Below are 20,000 nucleotides of genomic sequence, written 5' to 3'. Positions count from 1 at the left end.
CGGTGGACCCGCTGAAATACACTTTCTCTGAGATGTGCTTTGCGTGTTTAAAGTCGTGCAGATTACACAGACACGTACAGATTTTCACAGAGAACTGTAAAGAACTTAATCCACATTTTCTCTTGTTTTCAGCTGTGAGGACACGACCGAGACGTGAAGGTGGACTCTCAAAACGTCCGATAGAAGTGTGTGTGTGTGTGTGTGTGTGTGTGTGTGTGTGTGTGTGTGTGTCACGTGTGAAGTTTGATGTAATTCATTGTCATCAGTATAAACACACTTTAAAGCCACTCTCTTTCACAATAACGACATTTCGATAGCTGTGTTACACAACACTCAGATGCTGTGTATGTGCTGTTTTATAATAGTTTTGGCAAATATTTGTGTGCAAAAACTAGCTCAATATATATATTAGAGCCTCCAAGTTGATACACGTTTACTAAATTGGATATTAATGTATAATATGTATTGTGCAACTATTCCAGAATGTACCGGTGCTGGTAAAGTATTTTTGTTGTTGTTAAGATTAAAACATAGGCCTATGACATTTTTTGTAAATATATATTTTGACTCTGCAGACTTTATGACTGAGAGGCAGCTGCTCGGAGATGCAATTTAATTCATTTCACCCGGTTTGAAATTGTTACACAACTTGCTGCTCCTTCCTCTCGCTGTCACGTTGACTTCGATCCCTCCACTTGTGTCAAAGAATGCGAGCAGCTGCACGACGACCGTCGGCGCGTGGACACATTTGTATACTCTTGTCCCTCTGCTGAGTACAAGGCAGGCTTTGCTTTGTGCCACAGAGCATCCGTGTGTCCGAATTTTATGTTCATTTACTGTGCGTCTGTGTGTGTGTGTGCGTAAGAGAGAGGGGGAGAGAGAGAGAGAGAGAGAGAGAGAGAGAGAGAGAGAGGGGAGAGAGAGGGAGACATGGAGCATGGCGGCAGAGGAGGGGGTGAGTTGGAGACCTAAAAGAAAAAGAAGTGCTGTTGCAAATCGCCTTTCTGAGTCGGAGTGTGGAACAGAGGGCTCGTGCTGCTGAGGAGAAAAATCGTGACAGCCGCTTGTGCTGAAACATCCAGCAGTTCATGTGCATGCAGATGTTAAACCGTTGATTAAAGCGATGGAAAAAAAAAATCACATGCCTGTCTGACTGTTTATGTAACACACACACACATCACATTTCATCTACCCTTCGGATGGGGAACATACTACGATGGGGAGGGGGGATACTCTCGCGAGAGTAAAAAAGAAAAAAAGAAGAAAAGAAGCGAAAGTTGGATTGGGGATTGTAGTTTTTCCTGTTTGGGGAGCCTGCACCTGCTTGTGTTGCGACAGAGGTGAGTGTGGAAGCAGTTATGTGGCGACACGGGCGGAAATGTGCGCTAAGATGCCTCACTGCAACCTGCTCCCGCATTTTTTTAGTGGTTATCAGCAGTATGATGCGGGCGGAATACCTAAAATAGACGAGTGACTCATGTCTAGGTGGGAGCAAGATGCCCTCACAGACCGGCACCACTTTAGCCAATAAACTGCCTCCCAGTGCCCTCCGAGGGGCGGGAGAAGCAGCACATAGTTCACCAATGAGAGCATTCTTTCATTCATAAAGCGGTGTGGGCAGTTTTTTTCTTTTTTTTTCCGAAAGCGTGGGTTTGGAGGGTTTCATAATCCTGACTGAAACCGACAAACCTGCTCCGGCGAGAGCCAATGACAGACTCCGGATGGGAGCTGCCGTAATGTTCGCCCAATCGCTCCTCGTCCCGGTCTCCCTTTGACCCACCCTGCTTCATAGAGAAAATCGAATGAATGGGGGCAGCTCTGGGCGATGATCGACGCGCAAATGCATCCAACCGGCGGGGCGGATCAACCGAGGGACGTCTACTGCAGCCAGTGAGGAGCAGAGGAGGGCGGGGCGGAGTAACGGGGGTGGGCGGTGCACTTTAAATCAGGCTAGACAAGTGTTGGGGGAGTTGGGGGAGTGTGCGCGCGCGCGTGTGTGTGTGTGTGTGTGATGCTACAACCTCCTTATAAAGGGACTCTCTCTCACGTTGTGGCTTGGAAATTAGAGCACATTGCCTAAAATTGAGGTCTCCACACATACATACACACATACACACACACACACACACACACACACACAGTCTCCCACACGCCGAGTCGCCGAGAGCCGCAGCCATGAACTGGATGAACGTTGAGGAGACACTCCGCAGGGCCGAGGCGCCTCTCTTCTGGGTCGGCGCGTTCACCGTGGCCTCCCTGGCGCTGTGGCTGCTCTACAGGCTGCTCTCGGGCTTTAGGATCTGGGTCTTGGGAAACGGGCAGCTGCTCTCTCCGAAGCTGGGCAAATGGGCAGGTGAGTTCGGGTTCACGTCAGCTTTCACGCCACCTACATCACGGTCACGAAGAGGGCAGCTCACAAAGTAGGCAGGTGGACTCGACCAGAACGAGTTTTTTTATTTTTTAATTATTATTTTTTTTTTTAGCTCAAACTTCACTTTGGCACAAAGGAGAGCTGCATTCTGGTGTGTGTGTGTGTGTGTGTGTGTGTGTGTGTGTGTGTGTGTGTGTGTGTGTGTGTGTGTGTGTGTGTGTGTGTGTGTGTGTGTGTGTGTGTGTGTGTGTGTGTGTGTGTGTGTGTGTGTGTGGCTTAATTCAACGGGAGGTTGATGTTGCGTAACAAGCGCAGGTAAGCAGCTGATTGACTGGCAAGATAATGGTCCTTATTAGCTCAATTGGGGGGTTTTCTTCTTCTTCTCCCCTCCCGCATCAAACACAGCACCGTCTGCTGTGAGGGGCTCCAGTCAGCGTTTTCACCCACATTTTGGAAGCAGTGTAGGGGGGTGTGTGTGTCTGTGTGTGTTGGGGGGTGGTGGGGGGGGGATACCCCACATTGGTGAGCCAGGAGCCAAATTGCGCAGGCTATGCGCACTTTTCAGAGAGCTGTGTTATGTGGGTGAGCTCTTTCTCAGCCAGCGCACTACTGAACCACATTAGCCCATCCGCATGATGTAGGACAAACCCATATGTCCAGTTGAAACGTGACCTACATCTAGATCATTTGTATAGCCTCTGACTTCTCAAAATATGTCACATTTGGGGTTGTTTGTCCAACAATTTGACACTTGTGTTGATACTGCTGGGTGTTTTTTTTTTTTTTTGTCACTTTGTATATTTTTTTGATCAGGCGGTGTTTTGTCACGCTTCTGCTTGTGTCGTCGGTTTTGTCCCATTCCGTTTGCCCTCCACGTTAGATGAGATTAAAGCGTCTTTAATTGGATTTCAGTCTATAATGTACTTTTTTCTAACGTGATAGGACACGTTGGGAGCGAGTTAGCAGTCAAATTCAAGTGTATTGTGGTTTGGTAGAGAGTGGTCTCATAGGAATCGCCCTGCCATGGCTTGACCCACTTCTCCAGTCTCCTGTTTGGTGAAGACTGCTGCGTCTGGAGCCTCTTGCTGCGCAATTTTACCAAGCGCTCCCCTTCGCATCGGGGATAGGTTGATGATCTCCCTCTTAACACCCACTAAACCAGGCGACCCGGATGATTTGAATGCTTGTTGTTGTCTCTTTTTTTCGTGTCATAACCCAGATGTTTATCTGCACCGTGACGTACTTTGCCTTCATATCGTCGTTGTTTTTTTTTTTTTTAATGAATGGAGCGTTTAATTGATGCCCTGTGCGCCATAAGAGGCAATGGAACGCCTGACGCAAAGGTAGGGTGCCTTAAGGAATGACTAATGTACGTTTCTTTGTGATTCTGCTGGAATATGCGGAGGAATACCGGTGCACACCGATGAGTCATGCGCTTGTTCATCGCTTCGTCATCCATTGGTCATATAGAAATTGTGATATCACCCCCCCCCCCCCTTCCCTCCACCTCCTGCACCCCCAGCCCAGTATGTTGTCAGATGTAGCTCTAACTTGGCACTTTTGGTAACCAGAAATGATTCCTAGGCATTTTTTTTTTTTGGTGCAGTAAAGAACATTTCTGAGTTGTTGTTTTTTAAAGTATGCTTGGTCCAATATAATCCCTGTGATTCTGTAGAACTGAGTTTTAAGAGTGCAGGAAATAGTCCAGTCTAAATATCAGTTTTTAGAAAGGATTCTTACTTGACTCAACTAAAGGTTCATGAAAACTACAACTTTTCCACTCTGGTCACATTAATTCCATCATGCCTTTTCTTTTTTTTCAAAATGTTCTTTAACAAGTAAACTTGCACGCCACTCCCTGAAACCAGTTGTTGGCACCAGTCTGACATGCCAACGGTTACAGCCATGGCAGGAAGTGAACAGGTGGAGGAGGGGAGATGTTTGCTTGGGATGAGGTGTCCTCAGCTGGTTGTACCAGATGTGCAGGTCTGGCGTGCTCAAGCAGTGGTGTGATTTTCTTCTTTAAAGATACGTCAAGTGGTGCCACTCCGTGTCCCCACCTTTTCACTGAAAGACAGAGGCGCCTGTTGCAACAAGTTAAACGACCTCTAACCACTGAATAGTGCCGGTATTGTGCGTTAGTTTAATGCCCAGGGTGTATATGTGAAACCACAGAAACTGCAATGGCAGGAGTTTCAGTCTTTGACGTATTTTCTTCCACTCTTTGTTGCTGTGCAGTTACACAATACCTCGTGTTAGGCTTTTGCCTCTACCCATGGCAGTACATGTTCCCTCATTGTAAAGTGTCTTTTGTGGAAAACCTTTCGAAGTTTAAAAAAAAAAAAAAAAATCCTCATTTGTCTCTTTTTTTTGTTTTTAAGGAATTTTGCTACATAAACATTCTGTCATTTTAAACAAATACTTTTGTAGTTGGACCAAGAAATAAGCCACTGGTGAGGATATTGACTAGTCAAGCAAGTTATTCCCCTCTCTCCTAAAAACAACACATTTTTCCCCTCATAGAAGGAATTCTTTGACGACCATGCTTTTTTAGAAAAATGTCCCCCGCCTGGCCACTTGGCTAATCCTTTAAACATGTGCTTTTCTACGTGCACATGGCTGTTGTTGCAACACAGGAGACAACTGGTCAGACCGGTTTGTGTGTGTTGCAGGCATAGCCAGTATATAAGAAGGGTTGCACTTGTCAAGTTTGCCTGAGAAGCAGTTAAACCCTCCCCATTTTGCAAGGTCAAAGGAAATTGTCTTCACTGTTGTTGTTTTTTTAAGTTTAGAGGTTTTGTTTTTTTCGTGTTATCACTGCACATCTTCCTGTGCTAAAGATCTGCAGCTCTCACATGCAGAGCAGAGCAGAGCAGGGATTTCTCAGGAGTTCCTCTGCTGGTCTTCCCCTTAGTGGAGGAGACCCCTAGCGGCAGAGCAGGAGCACTGCAGCATGATGGAAGGCGGCTTCCCCAGCCTCTCTACTGCACTGTGCATCCATCCACAGCATAGCCCCCCCCCCTCCTCCCCGCCTCCTGTCAGCCCAATCCATGTCTGCAGCTCCGTTTTTCTTCTTGTTTTTAACCTTGGTAGTTTGTATCATGGCACATTTTGTGTTTTTTTTTTTTAATTTCTTAGCAGATTTAGAAGAAGACCAACAGGTGCATCAGAGGAATGAGAGATTCTTGAATGTTGGGATATTTAGGTATTATTTTGAAAGGTTATTTCTTGGTATTTTAGCTGTTTTTTTTGTTATGATGCAGTGCTCATCAGTATGCTTTTATTTCCAGTGGAGCTGCTGGAATACTGTAATGTGTAGTGGTGCCCAGTTTTCTCCTCTCCACTCATAGCCCCCAGCATCTTGTATTATATAACGGAGCCGGTGTCTGCTCGGTTGCGTGAGTGTAAAACTCCATTACAGGGAAGTAAATTAGACCAAAGGGAGCTTTTTGCAGGGTGGGGGTGGTGGGGGGGGATGACGACGACGACATGGGCCTTAGAAGTGCCCCCTCCCTTTTGACATCAGAGTTTATTGAGAAAATGGTCCTATTATGTAAAAAGGATGCAGCCATTCATCAGTACAGCACGAGAGTGACTTGGGTCAACACTTGCAAAAATATTTTAGTTTGAGTGAACATTTGGGGAGTGCAAGTTTATGAACGCAAACTGCAGGCGAATTAGAGTCACAGGCCGATTTTTAACTATGAGAGAATACATTTCTAGGTATATTTTATGAATCGGCATTCGCCTTCATTCATGGTAAGGAAAATGCACACGTGAATGAAATGTATTCCTGTATGTGCGCTTCAACTGAGGCAGGGTCTCCACTTCTTCATCCTTGTGAATGTGCTTCCCCCTAGTGCTTCGTATGAGAGAGAGTGAGAGAGAGTGTGTAGGCGAGAGAGAGAGAGAACACTGCTGTTCATGTGATGAACACGCTCTGTGACACGTGCCGGAGCCAGGGATGCTGGGTAAAAAAAAAAAAAGGAAAAAAAAAAAAATCCTCTGCATCTCCCTCATTTCAAGCTTTCTCTCCCCTCCCTCACCCACTGTGTGTGTGTGTGTGTGTGTGTGTGTGTGTGTGTGTGTGTGTGTGTGTGTGTGTGTGTGTGTGTGTGTGTGTGTGTGTGTGTGTGTGTGTGTGTGTGTGTGTGTGTGTGGCACTCTTTCAGGCTACAGTACCATCTTCCTCTGAGCGTGTTGTTTTTCTTTCTAGTTTCACTTCTCTCACATTCTCCATCCATCTCTATTTGTGTTCATTTTTTTTGAATTTTAAATACTCTCGTTCAATGAGCAACAAAGTCATCTATTTGCAATTTTGTTATTAGTAAGTATTAATGCTGCAGCTTCACAAACACTTCAATGTGCCCACAAGAAAGCCTGTATAAGTTCCTACAGCCCATCTTTAAATGGTGTGTCCAACCAACAGTCTAAAAACACCAAGATAATCAGGTTTACTGTCAAATAAGACGAAGAAAAGCAGATAATACTCTCAATTTGAATAGCTAAACAAGGTCATGTTTGGTGTGATTTATTGATTACCAAAATAATTGCTGACTCTCTGTCCATCAGCTATAGTTGACTCATCATCTCTGCTCTGAAATGATTATTTGAATTCCTTCCAGAATGACGATATGATGAGGTAAACTGGTATTGGTGTGAGTTTCCTTAGTCAGAGAATTATCCCCACATTTGGTCTTTTTAAACCTTCTACTGTCGGTTTCATTTTGAACTTAACCCAAGTTTGTGCAACTCTCCTGCTGAACCACATTTTACGCTCTCCTAAAAACAACGAGGGCATCGAGTGCAATAATGAAAAAGCTGCTCAGTCTGGTTCTCCAAACGCACAAAACGGGACCACTAGCATATTTGGAATTAGTGGTTTATCGCTGCTGTCTGTCAAGTGACACCTTCCTGCGTCTGTTTCAAAACCCCAAAAGTCGTCTATTTGCAGTTTTGGTATTTGTGTAAGTGGTAATACTTTAGCTTCACAAACACTTCGATGTTTCTTCACTTTATCATATTTTCATAAGTTATCATAGTGGGTTTTCTGACCACTGCCGAGACCACGTGAACATTTCTAGATATAACTTGTCAGTAACTTTCTACAAATTATGTTGTTAAATTGTCTCGTGCCGCAACTTTTGATCAACTTTCTTTCGGCTGTCTATTGTCTCGATTAATCGCTGGGTGTATATGTCAGAAAATGCCCACAAGAAAGCCTGTATAAGTTCCTACAGCCCATCTTTAAATGGTGTGTCCAACCAACAGTCTAAAAAAATAAATAATAATCTGGTTTACTGTCAAATAAGACGAAGAAAAGCAGATAATACTCTCAATTTGAATGGCTAAAACAAGGTCATGTTTGGTGTGATTTATTGATTACCAAAATAATTGCTGACTCTCTGTCCATCAGCTATAGTTGACTCATCATCTCTGCTCTGAAATGATTATTTAAATTCCTTCCATTATGATGATATGATGAGGTAAACTGGTATTGGTGTGAGTTTCGTTTAGTCTGAGAATTATCCCTACATTTGGTCTTTTTAAACCTTCTACTGTCGGTTTCATTTAGACTTTGAACTTAACCCAAGTTTGCGCAACTTTTCTTGCTAAGCCACATTTTACACACTCTCCAAAACAACAAGGGCATTGAGTGCAACAATAAAAAAAAACAAAAGCTGCTCAGTCTGGTTCTCCAAACACACAATACTGGACCACTAGCATATTTGGATTTAGTGTTTTATTGCTGCTGTCTGTTAAGTGACACCGGTTTCATTCCAACATGCCAGAGAGGCATGTCAGTTCAGCTGCAGCTGTTGAAATGCCCTCGGAAGGTGTTTGCGTCGGTCTTTTGTGGGACGAACCTGAGAAGAATGTATGAAGTCATGTTCTCGTTGAAGGCATTGCGTAACCTCCGTAGAGGCCACATCAAGAACCTGGGACGCGTTTATTGGATCCTCGCACAGATGGTAAGTTTTAGGTCCTGGCTTTTGATTTTACGTTCGGTCAAACTCTGTTTGACTGTCAGGTTATTGTTTTTTGATGTGATTTGGCTGTAAACTCATGAACCCTTGATGGATGAAGTAGAATCTGTTCGTAGGAACAGCGGCATAACGATCATGTGTGTGTGCTAGATGCAAGTCTTTTTTTTAAATATAAGCTACTCTTAAAGTATCTTTACATTTTAAAGGATCTTCGCATCAATTTCTTTTCATCAATTTTGTCTTGCGTCACAAATGGCCTTTTCAGTCGTGCACCAGTGACGGCCGAGTGTTTCCATACCGCCCCACCAAAGACTCCAGCAGGTGATTCCACTGATTAGACCTCCTTCAGTCAGAGCCGACGGACTAATGAAGTGAAATCACCTGCTGTCTGCTTAGTTTGAACTGAAATCCACACAGTACAGTCTGTCCTCAATGCCCCCCCCCCCCCCCCCCCCCCCCCGCCCCCGCCCCGGTCAAACGGTTAAAGTTTGTTCTCTGCACAGAAAGTCTCAATCCAAGTAATTGTGGTGAAGGAAACCATTGATTTTTAAACGAGCCATGTGACTGGAGGGGGGGGGGGGGGCGACTATTTTTTTGCTCTGTGCCCAAATATAGATGCTGCTTCTATCTTGGGCTGCTCTGAAGTACATGTTCTCTTTCTCCGTCTCTCACCCTCCCTCCCCTCATTTCTCCCTTTCCTCCCCCAGCCCGATCAAGCTTTATTTTTGTCTACTTTTGTATCACCCATGTGACTTTCCTCCCCTGCTATTTAAAGCAGACAGTGTCTGTGTGTTTTGAATGTCGAAGGTGGGCGGATGGAGAATGGTGTGTGTGTGTGTGTGTGTGTTTTTGGGTGAGGGTTGGAAGGGGGGGGGGGGGTGCTGTCTTTGGATCTTCTGCTGCATCCCTCCCTCCATCTTTTTTTTTTTTTTTTTTTTTTTTTTTCTTCTTTTCTCTCCCTCTGAGGTGGGAGGGGCTGCTCGTTGATAGGCGAGTTTGGGGTGCGACAGATTACATAACGGCACGTAACGAGAGCGTACGGGGCATACAAGGACCGCAGTCTGTCCTCACTGAGAATCTTAATTGGGGATTTGGTGGTGTGTGTGTGTGTGTGTGTGGGGGGGGGGGGGGGGGCTCATTTTAGCTCTGTCTCGCTCTCTTTGCATAGGAAGTTGAATCCAAAATAAACTCATCACCCTGTGGTACAACTGATAGTCAAGACCTTGCCAGCATTCTCTACAACTAAACACACTACATCCGCTTATTTTACTAATCAGCACACCGGAATAATCAGGGAGTTAAAAATAAATCTGAATCTCTATAAAGATGATAACATGAGTTGCTCATCCTCACACAGACACGCCTTCTGTCGTGCGTTCAACGTTGATGCAAATCAAAAGATTCTTCACGTGTCAGTGGGTTTTTGTGGTCGCCCTGTTTTTAGTTTTCTTCCCACTGCTCATCAGATCTTGTGTGTGTTTTTTTTAATTTTTAATTTCATCTCCCAGCCTGCAGTGCTCATCTGGGCTTTAGGTGGAGGGCTGAGGATGCAGCAGCCTGGTCGTCGTGGTGATGCTGATGGTGGTGGGGGATCTTGTTTGGTATTCAGGTGCTGCGGCAGGCAGGCAGGCAGCTCCCAGACGAGGCAGTGCAGGCGCGCTGCTATTTTTACTCCTCCTGCTGCTTTTTTTAGACCCTCGGAATAGTGAGCAGGCAGCGGCAGGGGCTGCTCCACTGCTGAGGAGGGAGGGAGGGAGGGAGACAGAAAAGGCTGGGGGATGTCAATACCTCTGATGTGCAGCACTGAGCACGGCGGAGCTGCGGAGCAAATGCGCCCCCGTCAGGCCGCTTCGTAGCCAGCATGCTGGACCACTAAGGCGTTGGGATGGATGGATGGAGGGGAAACTGGGAATGAATGAGAGGCAGCAGTGCGCGCATCCCCCTCCTCTAGCACACGCATGAATACATTCATGGATTTACACCCGGCTCTTCCCCGGCCTCTCCCAAATCTCCATTTTTTTTTCTTCTTCTTTCTCCATTGTACACATCACTCTCATACGTGGTTGCCCCGTCAACACACATTCAACCCTTTGTTGTCGGTGTGCGTGCGTCTTCTCCGAGCGTCAGGAGCGCTGCTGTCAGTCACGTGCTCGCTTGCGTAGATCTTCTTTTTCTTTTTTTTTTTACATTACATCTGTGTGTGTGTGTGTGTGTGTGTGTGTGTGTGTGTGTGTGTGTGTGTGTGTGTGTGTGTGTGTGTGTGTGTGTGTGTGTGTGTGTGTGTCACAGATGTAATGCGTTGCTCACGTGAGGGGAATTAATTCCTGCTGGGAGCACTGGGGTGTTTGATGTACAAGCAGAACACAATGTCCAAAAATACAATTGTATGGATCTGTCACTGTGGATAGAGTTGACTTTTTTGTTATTTCCCTCTCTGTCGTTTTGTGCAGTGTCCGGCGTACATTCATGTTTGAAAGGTTGCCAGTTATTGGTGGAACAGTTGGCATCTAATGTCATTCCGTTGTATTTCAGGCGTGGCTGATAATCCGGAATATTTGCTTTGTTCGTAATCCGTTCACTGACGGCTTAACTCAAAGTCAAAAAGGAAATGTCTTAAGACTCGAGAGGAACTCTGTATCCTCATCCCACTGCATTCAAGTCACCTAATCGTACAAATGATTGTAGTTTGATTACAAACGTAATCGCGAGCCCTGACAGCATGCAAATGTTTTGCGCAAAGATTGATTTTAATGAGTGTGAAGGCCCAGTCTCAGGTTTTGTTAGTCGTCGTTTAGTGACGAGACAATCAAGGGCTCAGTGAGACCAGAAGATGTGAGTTAAGACCGACCCTGTTTTCTTTTTAAAACGCACGGCATGCGTAGCACTGAACTCAAGTCTGACACATTGCATACGTTCTTTACTGTCCTGTTCCAACGGTCATGCCGCACGTGTGTTTCGGTGCAAAACACATTCTTGCACGCTCTCCTCTGTCGGGTTAAAGTTGAAATGCCGACGCTGTGCGTGCATTTTGACACATTCTCGCACGCAAGGTGCAACTCTCTGCACCTGAAACTCAGTCATGCGAGCAGGTGACATCCCAGCGGCCTTCCTTTGGGGTACATTTCTGTCCTATGTGACAGGAATGTGGCTCTTCTTGTTGTAGTTTTGTGTGTCTTTTTTTTTTTTTTTTTCAGTTTCAGGTGACAGTCATTTCTTCCTCCTCGACGGTACCGTAAGGCCTAGTTAGAGAAGCTGTTCCTCATCAGTCAGTCCTCGCTTGTTGGAACAACATGTCTCAGAAAAGGTTGTCTGGCTGTTGCCATCCAGCAACCTTGTAACTCCGGTCGCGTTGACTTTTCATGATCTAAACGGTTACATCATCCTCCTCTCAAAACGTGCATGGCTGTCACCAGAGAGGTGGCAGATTTGTTTTTATTACAGTTCCTGGCGAGTTGACATTTTGGAAATATTAGGTGTGTGTGTGTGTGTGTGTGTGTGTGTGTGTGTGTGTGTGTGTGTGTGTGTGTGTGTGTGTGTGTGTGTGTGTGTGTAACCCTGTCGACATGAAACAAATGAGCCTCATTCACTTATAGGTTAAATCAGGCAAAAGCTGATTTTATGCCGAGGTGGTTGTTGTCTCTATATCCCCCCCCCCCCCTCAGCCATTTTACTTTGCAGCAAATGTAGCCTCTCCCTGCCTCTGTTTGCCCCCACCTGCATCTGCAGCGAGAGCCTGGTTTGGTACAGCCCGCGCCCATTGAGGCTTTTCTGCCACGGAGCGTTTCATTCTTAACACGGGGAGGTTTAAAAATAACCAGGGATTCTGCTCCCTTTTTTCACTTTTGACTTTGTGCTACTCTCGCTCTCACTCCTCTTCTCTCACTCACTCACTTGTTCTTCTCCCTCCTCCTCCTCCTCCTCTCCTTCACCGCCATCTCTATTCTGTCTCTTTCTCCTTCACTCATTCGTTCTCTTGCTTCGCTCCAGTTCTATTTTTAGCCGCCCCTAGGATCCCTCCTCACTCCCCCCCCTCCCCCACCCTCCCTACCCCACTTCACCCTCCTCTTCTCTGCTGCTCCATGTTCGTCATCACTCCCTCCTCTCTGCATCCCCTCTCATCTTGTCTTTTTCCTGCTCTCCAGCTCTTTGCCAGAGAATGTCCTCTACCTCTATTAATCTTTCATCAAGCCTTGCTGATAATATATTCATGATGCACGACTATGTGTGAGTGTATTTGTGAGTATCCCCGATCCCTCCTTATTTTAGGTTGGTTTTTTTTGTCTTGCGTCCTTCCTTCCCCCCCCTACTCCCTCTCTCCTTCCATCCATCCTCCGTCAGTCAAGAAGGAGCTGGGGTTGATGGGCAGCGAATGTTTAAAAATAGCCTCACTTGCTTGACAAGGTGAGGAGAACTCTGAGCAGAGGAAGAACATCAGCTCCCTCTCTCGGTCTCCGTCCCCCCCCCCCCCCCACCATCCGGCCACTTTACCGTCTTTCTGTTGTGCTCCTGTGAAATCTCTCTTCTTTTGCCAAACCGTTCTGGTCCTCTCTGCTTTTCCACCATTCTGTCTCCCTCCCTCGCTCCGCCTTTTGTCTAAACTGCAGATTGGCTTGATTTTTAACCTTGCCAGCCAGATAAACTTGAAAATCATATTGTTTTTGCGTCGCAGGAGCTGCTCCCAGTGAGGTATCAGTATAGGACTCACAAAGCCCTCAACACCCACTGTCTTTTTTTTATCTTTGTTCTGCTTCAATCTATACCATCTTATCTCCACCTCTGTACAATCTCCGTCCCTTCTGTTGTCTTTGTAGCTCAATCTTTGCGATTTTTGGCTCCAATCCTTATTATCTCGCGTCGTAGTATTTGCAAATCTGCCGCAAAAAACGACTTTCCATTTGTGTGCACCTTTTTTTTTTTTTTTTTTCTTTTTTTTTTTAAAGAATGGACACCTTCATCGAAAAGAAAACAATGCTGCATTTGTAGAGCTTAGAGAGAGGCTTTCCTTAATCACAGGTGAATAGTGCAGCAAGGTGTGTCCGCCAATGGATTTGCTCCGCACTTGAGTCTTACATGAACTCCATGAACTCCATGGTCGGGCCCTGAGACAATATGGTGACACCTGGAAGCAGTCAAACCTGATGTGAAGGCGTGTCGCAGGCCTGTGAACAAAGAGGGTCACGTTTGTGCGTTTTTTTTTATTACATGTACGACTGTTGTAAGATGCAAAGGTGATAAGAAATGATGTGCCAGAGTGACGCGTGACTTGCCAGTGAGGTACTGCTGATGTAATGTGCTATTTGACAGGGTTAAGAGGGCAGAGATTAAAAACACAAAGTGAAACATTACATTACGGTCATTTTAGCAGACGCTTTTATCCAAAGCGACTTACAATTCAGTATCTATCTACACACCGTAGACGCAGCTACGGGAGACATTTTTGGGGTTAAGTGTCTTGCTCAAGGACACATTGACATGAGACTAGTAGAGACAGGAGCCGGGGATCGAACCTCCGACCCTCTGATTTGAAAGGCGGCCCTGCTCTCCACTTAGCCACGGTCATCCGGTCACCCGGAAACCATGGTTTCATTCTCAAGGAACATGAGCCATTCTTTCTTTTAACTTTTTTGGGGACTTTTTTTTTTTTTTTTTTTAAGAGCACCTACTCCCTCGTTGGTTTTGAACAGAAGTTGACTCGACTCCTGGCCCGGCTACATAGTGCGAGTGTCATTAAGAGAACCTATACTCACCTCCTCTTTTTTTTTCTTCTTTTTCTTCTCTTCTGTCTCTCTCCAGTTGTGACGGGAGCCACGGATGGAATCGGGAAATCCTATGCGGAGGAGGTGAGGCTCCTGGACCCTTATTTATTTCATTTCTTCCACGGCGAAGCTGTGACTCATGCGTACACACACACACACACACACACCGTATTCACTCATAGGCCACAGTAGGGGAGAGCTCTTACGGGCCTATTAACGTGGAAGAGAGTCCACACACACACACACACACACACACACACACACACACACACACTTCAACACAGGCTCGTCAACAAGAGCTCCTACAGATGTGACGAGCACACGTTGAATAGGGGCTGCCCTGCCACGTGTTTGGCCCAAACTAGCGTGGGTGTGCTGGCTGGATAATATAGCCATGTAGGGCCCTTTTGACTCATACTGTTGCTGTCGGTGCTACAGTGGAGCTAGCTGCTTGTCACGCAACGGTAGGCCAACGTTTTACCCAGAGTATTTAGTCACGCAGGGTTTTGTAGTCGTGTTTCATGCAGAAACGGGCCACTTAAATTCTGCTTTGGCGCGATAAATCCACTCTCTGTGCCCTGAACCGCGTCGTTTCAAATCCTTTGAAAAGCACGAGCGGATTCGCTCACTGTCCACAGCAACGTGCCCACAAAGGTCAACCTGGCTGAAGACACTCGTGCTGATTTGAAGCTTTGTGCATCCAAACAGTTGGTCCGAATGGGATCCAGTGCCAGAGTTAAAGCACACTTATGGAAAGTTGAGAAATACAAACCAAACTAAGACTTTAGAGGGTTCAGAATTGGCTTTATTGACCATGTATGCATACAAGGAATTAGACTCCGGTTTATCCGTTGCTGTCAAACGTATGTACATACACAGAAATAGACAAATAAACAGAAAACAAAGTAGAACAAAGGTAAGCAGACACGTTTAACAAATATGTACACATATGAATATATATACAAAAGTATATATGTAAACATAAAACACAATGAAATGGAGAATAGTCCAATGACGCAGAGAGCAAGGAGTTAATATATTGTATGATAAAGAGACCGAAAATCTTGAACTTCAGTGCCCAGAAATCACATCTTTTTTTTTCTGTCTCCTCTTGCTGACATTGTCCTCAATATAATAGACGATGTATAGATGATGGTCAAACTTGCGCGTTCGTTACTAACCGTTTCTTTCTTTTTCTAGCTGGCTCGTCGAGGATTTGCCGTGATGTTGATCAGTCGCTCTCAGGACAAGCTGGAGGACGTGGCCAGGTCACTTGGTAAGTGTGTAGAGATGTGTGTCTTCACGAACCTCATAGAAACCTGTTCTAGGTTAAGAGTGAGTGGGCTGATTTAGGAAATGTACGGGCAGGCAGTGACGTGCAACCTCCCACCCCGTCAACTCCAGGGTTTCCTAGGCACCAGGTAAGAGGGCCCCCGATACGCTCTGCAGCAGGAGTCAGAGAAGAGTCAAAAAGAGAGAAATAACAGTTTTAGGACAAAAGTTAGCATAAGTTTATTTTTGGTGTTTCACTCTGTGAAAGTGTTGCCACAAAGGCGTTCGCTTCCTTTTTCAAAAAACAGAATGTTTGTTTAACAGAATCTCATCTTGGGAGTAGTTGCACTTTTCAGATTTATCTTCCAAATCCCATTTTTCACACATTTTGGCATCTGCTAAGTCGTGCCTTATTTTTTTTTTTTTTTGTGGTTTTGAGAGCTGGTGAATTGGAAAAACGCAGCCAACTTAGCAGGCTGTGTTTTACTTCGTCAAACATGTTGGATATCTTGCCTGATTTTTAAGAACCACCTGTTCATCCGAGGTATTTGTTGGAAACGAGCTTTCTTCATTCACGTCTACACAGTCGGAAAATGAGCATCCTTATGAAAGGGAAAAACTTTTTTCCCTCCTCCTCTCTGGCCCATATCCAGATTTGAACAAAGACTGAATGGTGTGTACCCCCCCCCCCCGTTCAAAAAGTGCCTTCTTTTTCCATCTGTCTCTGACGTCTCCCACAGCGCAATTTCCCCTGTCGTGCTTCGAGTCCACAGAGGGGGCTGATGGGTAGTCACGGGATGCCACCAAACTCTGGCACTCCTCCCTCACGATTAGTCTGACAAAACCGCCCTCCTCAGCATGTAGCCGGGCAGCCCACCCTGCCCACCTATAATGTCATCGTAATCTCTTGTGTAAGCATCTCATTTGACTTTTGATCGCACCTACCTGGCAACCCCAGACTCCTCCAATTTTGGCAACCTGGGCCTTAATAGTTCGGCTTCTTTGCCACCGTGTCCGAAGCTGCTTTTATCTTTTTCTTTGACACGGACTCAAAGTGATCGTGATGTCTAAAAATAAACCGGATATAGATTTCAGAAAGGCGACCAACCCTTTTCTCCCCCTATTTAAAAAAATAAATAAATACAAAAATACTCTTATCCCTCTGAGGTTCCCTCTCTTTTAATCTCGTCTCAACTTTTAAAAATACACCGTCACACTACTGATCTTTGCCGAGGCACATCCCAGGAATTTTCCTTTTAGAACTCCCTCCGCCACATATCGGCTAAACGAGTCTTTGGACAATAAATTCTAATTGCAGCAGGCGCGTCAAACACGACGAGGGTGCGGAGGGAGGGTTAGAGGAGGATAGAGAAAGCTCGCTCGGCTGGTTTGTTGGTACGCAGTGCCCTCTTCAGTTCTGGTCTGACAGTGACTGGTTTCATCCTCCAGTCATTTGAATAGATCCAGGGTTCTGTTGTTGGGCCATGTAATAATGCTGGCTGATCTGTGACACACTCATGATAGTGAGTTAGTGAGTGTGAAGGCAAGATGAATAATCTTAAAGACCAAAAGCTCAGATAGATGCGTGTTTTGTTTTTCACACCATTTCTAAAGACAGTTGAAAGACTTTCATTGCCCTGCCTAGATATCATTGTAACCTTTTTTTTCCAAAGTTAATGGGACACCTGTTTCTCCCTTCCCAGAGGACCAGTATAAAGTGGAGACCAAGACCATTGCAGTTGACTTTGGCAAGGCGGACATCTACAACAAGATCGAGGAGGGGCTGACTGGTCTAGAAGTCGGAGTTCTTGGTAAGTTTGCAGCGGGAGGTCTGCATAGTTTGCTGTTGGCAAACTTCCCTTCTGTGATGGATTTGACAAATCACACACCTAATATATATTATTGACCTGTAAGGTGGTGACATATCCACCGCTGAGTAATTGCATATTTAAACTCCTTTTTTAAATTCAAATACTTGAATTGACTTCTTTGTGTGTTGTTTCTGTTGGGAATGTGCTCCTTGTGGACTGAGGTATGAGGTGTGGTTGAATCGCTGTGGCGTTGTTGTGAAAGAGACACAAAAGGATGAATACTCTTTTTGTGCCTGACAGTAAAACATTTTTGGGGCATGCGTTCTTTCCACGAGTCTGAGAGACTTTTCAGAAAACATTTATTGTGACACCGACGTCACGACTCCTGGTAAATGTTTAAAGTTGCATCGAAATGTCAGCTGCTGGTGTCATTTCAGACGTTTAGACTCCGGAGTTCACGTTGTACTTTTTAGTTGAACACTGAAGGAACTCTTTGTCCTCCTTTTTTTTTTTTTCTTTTTTTTTTTTTTTTAATGATGCCAATTGTGCTCTACTGGTTGTAAGGTGTGGCTGCGTCTGGTGTGGAGTGAAATGCCTGTTTCTATCTTGTTAGCTTTTGCTGCCACCTAGTGGTAGAAACCGGAGCTGGTTTTGTTACTCAAACACCAGTTTCTTTTTGTAAAAACACTGTAGAATAACACTTTTTTTTTTTCTTCCTTTTTGTCCTCAACAGTCAACAATGTTGGTGTGTCCTACCACTACCCCGAGTACTACCTCCAGATTCCCGATCTTGACAACGTGAGTGTCTCATTTCATCTTTATTTATTATTGCAGTCTAAAAACAACCGAGCCGACTCCTCTAAGCCTGCGAACAACAAAATTAATTCAAATGTCTTGTCTTTGTCTCGTGCCCCACATGGTTATTCTTTATTGCCTCAAGTTTACCAATCATCTGGTCCCCTTTTTTTAAATATATATTTTGTGATCGGCTCTCTACTGTATAGTACGTAATCTTATTTGTGGTTGTTTATCTGTCTGGTGCTTTCTGCGTTTCAGTTCATCACAAACATGATCAACGTCAACGTCACCTCCGTGTGTCAGGTGAGTTTGTCCCCAACGACTCTGCACACTTCAGCAGGGGAGGACATCTTCCCAAATACCCGGTGGTTTGCGCACCACATATTTAGATCCGACTCCTTGTGCTTGTTCAAAGTTTTTGGTCCATGCATATCACTTTTTCTCCTCACTACACCCCCCCCCCCCCCCCCCCCCCCCCTTTTGTTCTCCTCCTCTTCTTTCCCTCCTCCTCTTCTGCTGTTTCTTCCATGGTACCTGCAGTGTCTCAGTTGTTCCCAAAGCAACGGTGGACTACACCAACGCTGTCTGTACTCACCACCCACGCCCCTCTCTCTATCTCTCTCTCTCTCTCTCTCTCTCTCTCTCTCTCTCTCTCTCTCTCTCTCTCTCTCTCTCTCTCTCTCTCTCTTCCCCCCCCCCCGTTGGTCTCTGCCTTACTTTTAGTTAGTTTTTTTTGTTGTTAAATAAAACTCTTTCCCAGTCCCTTAAGTCTCCTTGATGAGTTTTGTCATTGTTTTTGAGTGACTGCTGATGTAAACTGGGCTTGTGTTGTTGTTGTTCTTTACAGATGACCCGTCTGGTGCTGCCCGGAATGACTGAGAGGTGAGTTAAATGATGAGCTTCCATGTTTTGTGACATGACTGCAGTCAAACATCAGTGGTGTGGGGGGGGGGGGGGGGTTGCACAAGGAATCTGAAAATGAAACAAAACCTTGTTTTCCAAGAGCTGATATTTGGGGGATTACACTTTATAAAGATGGCCCTTTCCATCACTGCATCTCTCTCTCTCTCTTTTCCTCTCCTCCTTTGTTCGCAATGCTGACAGGCTTTCAATTCACACAAAGTGCTCTTCCCACCCGATTGGCTGCTCTGTTCCCATGTGACTCCTGCTGGCCAATAGCAGCGCAGGCACATTTGGTGCCGTGTGAGGCCGGAGCGTCGCTCCACTACATCACTGCAGCAACAGGCTGCCATGGCAACACACACACACACGGCCACTACCACACAGTTCTAGTGTGTGTGGAGCATCACTTTGTGTGTATTTGGGAGTGTGCTGAATGTGTATAGACACAGGGTTCCCACTGGCATGGAAAGCCTTTTTTTTTTTTTTTCTTTTTTTTTTAAGTTTGTGGATTTGAGGAAAAAATAAAATGAGGACAGAAAATAGAGTTATTGCACTGTTCTGGGATCAGTGCTTCACATCGTGAGGGAAGCCCTGTGGTGTAGATTGTGTTGTTATGGCAGCGGCGTTGAAATATGAAGATTTTGAGCAGGCTTTCTTGATTTTGACAAAATTCCAAATTAACTTTAGTCTTTGATTTTTCATTCAGTCAGTCAAGACGTAGTCGTTAAATCTACCTTGTTGTGTGTTTCTCAGGTCCAAAGGTGTTATCCTGAACATCTCCTCCGCCAGCGGCATGTACCCCCTCCCTCTGCTCACAGTCTATTCTTCCACAAAGGTATGCGCTACATCTGTACTGTCACTCATAAACAACCAAACAATCTCTCTGGAAACTGAATTGTGTCATTCTATTGGTCGGTATCTTGCTTTTTTTTTAATTGCACTATTTGGCGCTTTTGATGACACCAGACCAACGTTCAACAGACTGACGTGATCACATTTACCATCTTTTGTCCTCCTGTGTGCAGGCCTTTGTGGATTTCTTCTCTCGTGGCCTTCAGGAGGAGTATAGGCGTCAGGGCATCATCATTCAGGTGAGTTTTTT

General features: G+C 45.3%; 1 protein-coding gene and 1 long non-coding RNA gene across 4 annotated transcripts in view; both read left to right on the top strand.

The window, feature by feature from the left end:
• LOC137881449 (uncharacterized) overlaps positions 1-1,770 on the top strand; it is a 36,918-nt gene extending 35,148 nt beyond the window's left edge. For 2 of the 3 annotated variants that reach the window (XR_011103862.1, XR_011103861.1), the window contains exon 7: positions 133-1,770. This is a non-coding gene — a long non-coding RNA (uncharacterized lncRNA). The remainder of the gene's footprint in view (positions 1-132) is intronic. The other variant, XR_011103863.1, reaches the window with a different exon arrangement.
• Positions 1,771-1,993: 223 nt separating this feature from the next.
• hsd17b12a (hydroxysteroid (17-beta) dehydrogenase 12a) overlaps positions 1,994-20,000 on the top strand; it is a 20,776-nt gene continuing 2,769 nt past the window's right edge. The window contains exons 1-9 of the mRNA XM_068723912.1: positions 1,994-2,353; positions 14,152-14,198; positions 15,315-15,390; positions 17,090-17,197; positions 17,931-17,995; positions 18,254-18,298; positions 18,843-18,877; positions 19,652-19,733; positions 19,924-19,989. Of these exons, the coding sequence (XP_068580013.1) occupies positions 2,176-2,353; positions 14,152-14,198; positions 15,315-15,390; positions 17,090-17,197; positions 17,931-17,995; positions 18,254-18,298; positions 18,843-18,877; positions 19,652-19,733; positions 19,924-19,989 (702 nt within the window). The 5' untranslated portion in view covers positions 1,994-2,175. The remainder of the gene's footprint in view (positions 2,354-14,151; positions 14,199-15,314; positions 15,391-17,089; positions 17,198-17,930; positions 17,996-18,253; positions 18,299-18,842; positions 18,878-19,651; positions 19,734-19,923; positions 19,990-20,000) is intronic.

The sequence above is a fragment of the Cebidichthys violaceus genome, unplaced genomic scaffold (genome assembly GCF_023349555.1).
Source record: "Cebidichthys violaceus isolate CVI_PGR_0920_01 unplaced genomic scaffold, fCebVio1.0.p SCAF_3, whole genome shotgun sequence".
In the NCBI taxonomy this organism is placed as follows: Eukaryota; Metazoa; Chordata; class Actinopteri; order Perciformes; family Stichaeidae; genus Cebidichthys; species Cebidichthys violaceus.
Note: the sequence above shows the minus strand (reverse complement) of the source record. Positions and strands in the feature narration are given on the sequence as shown.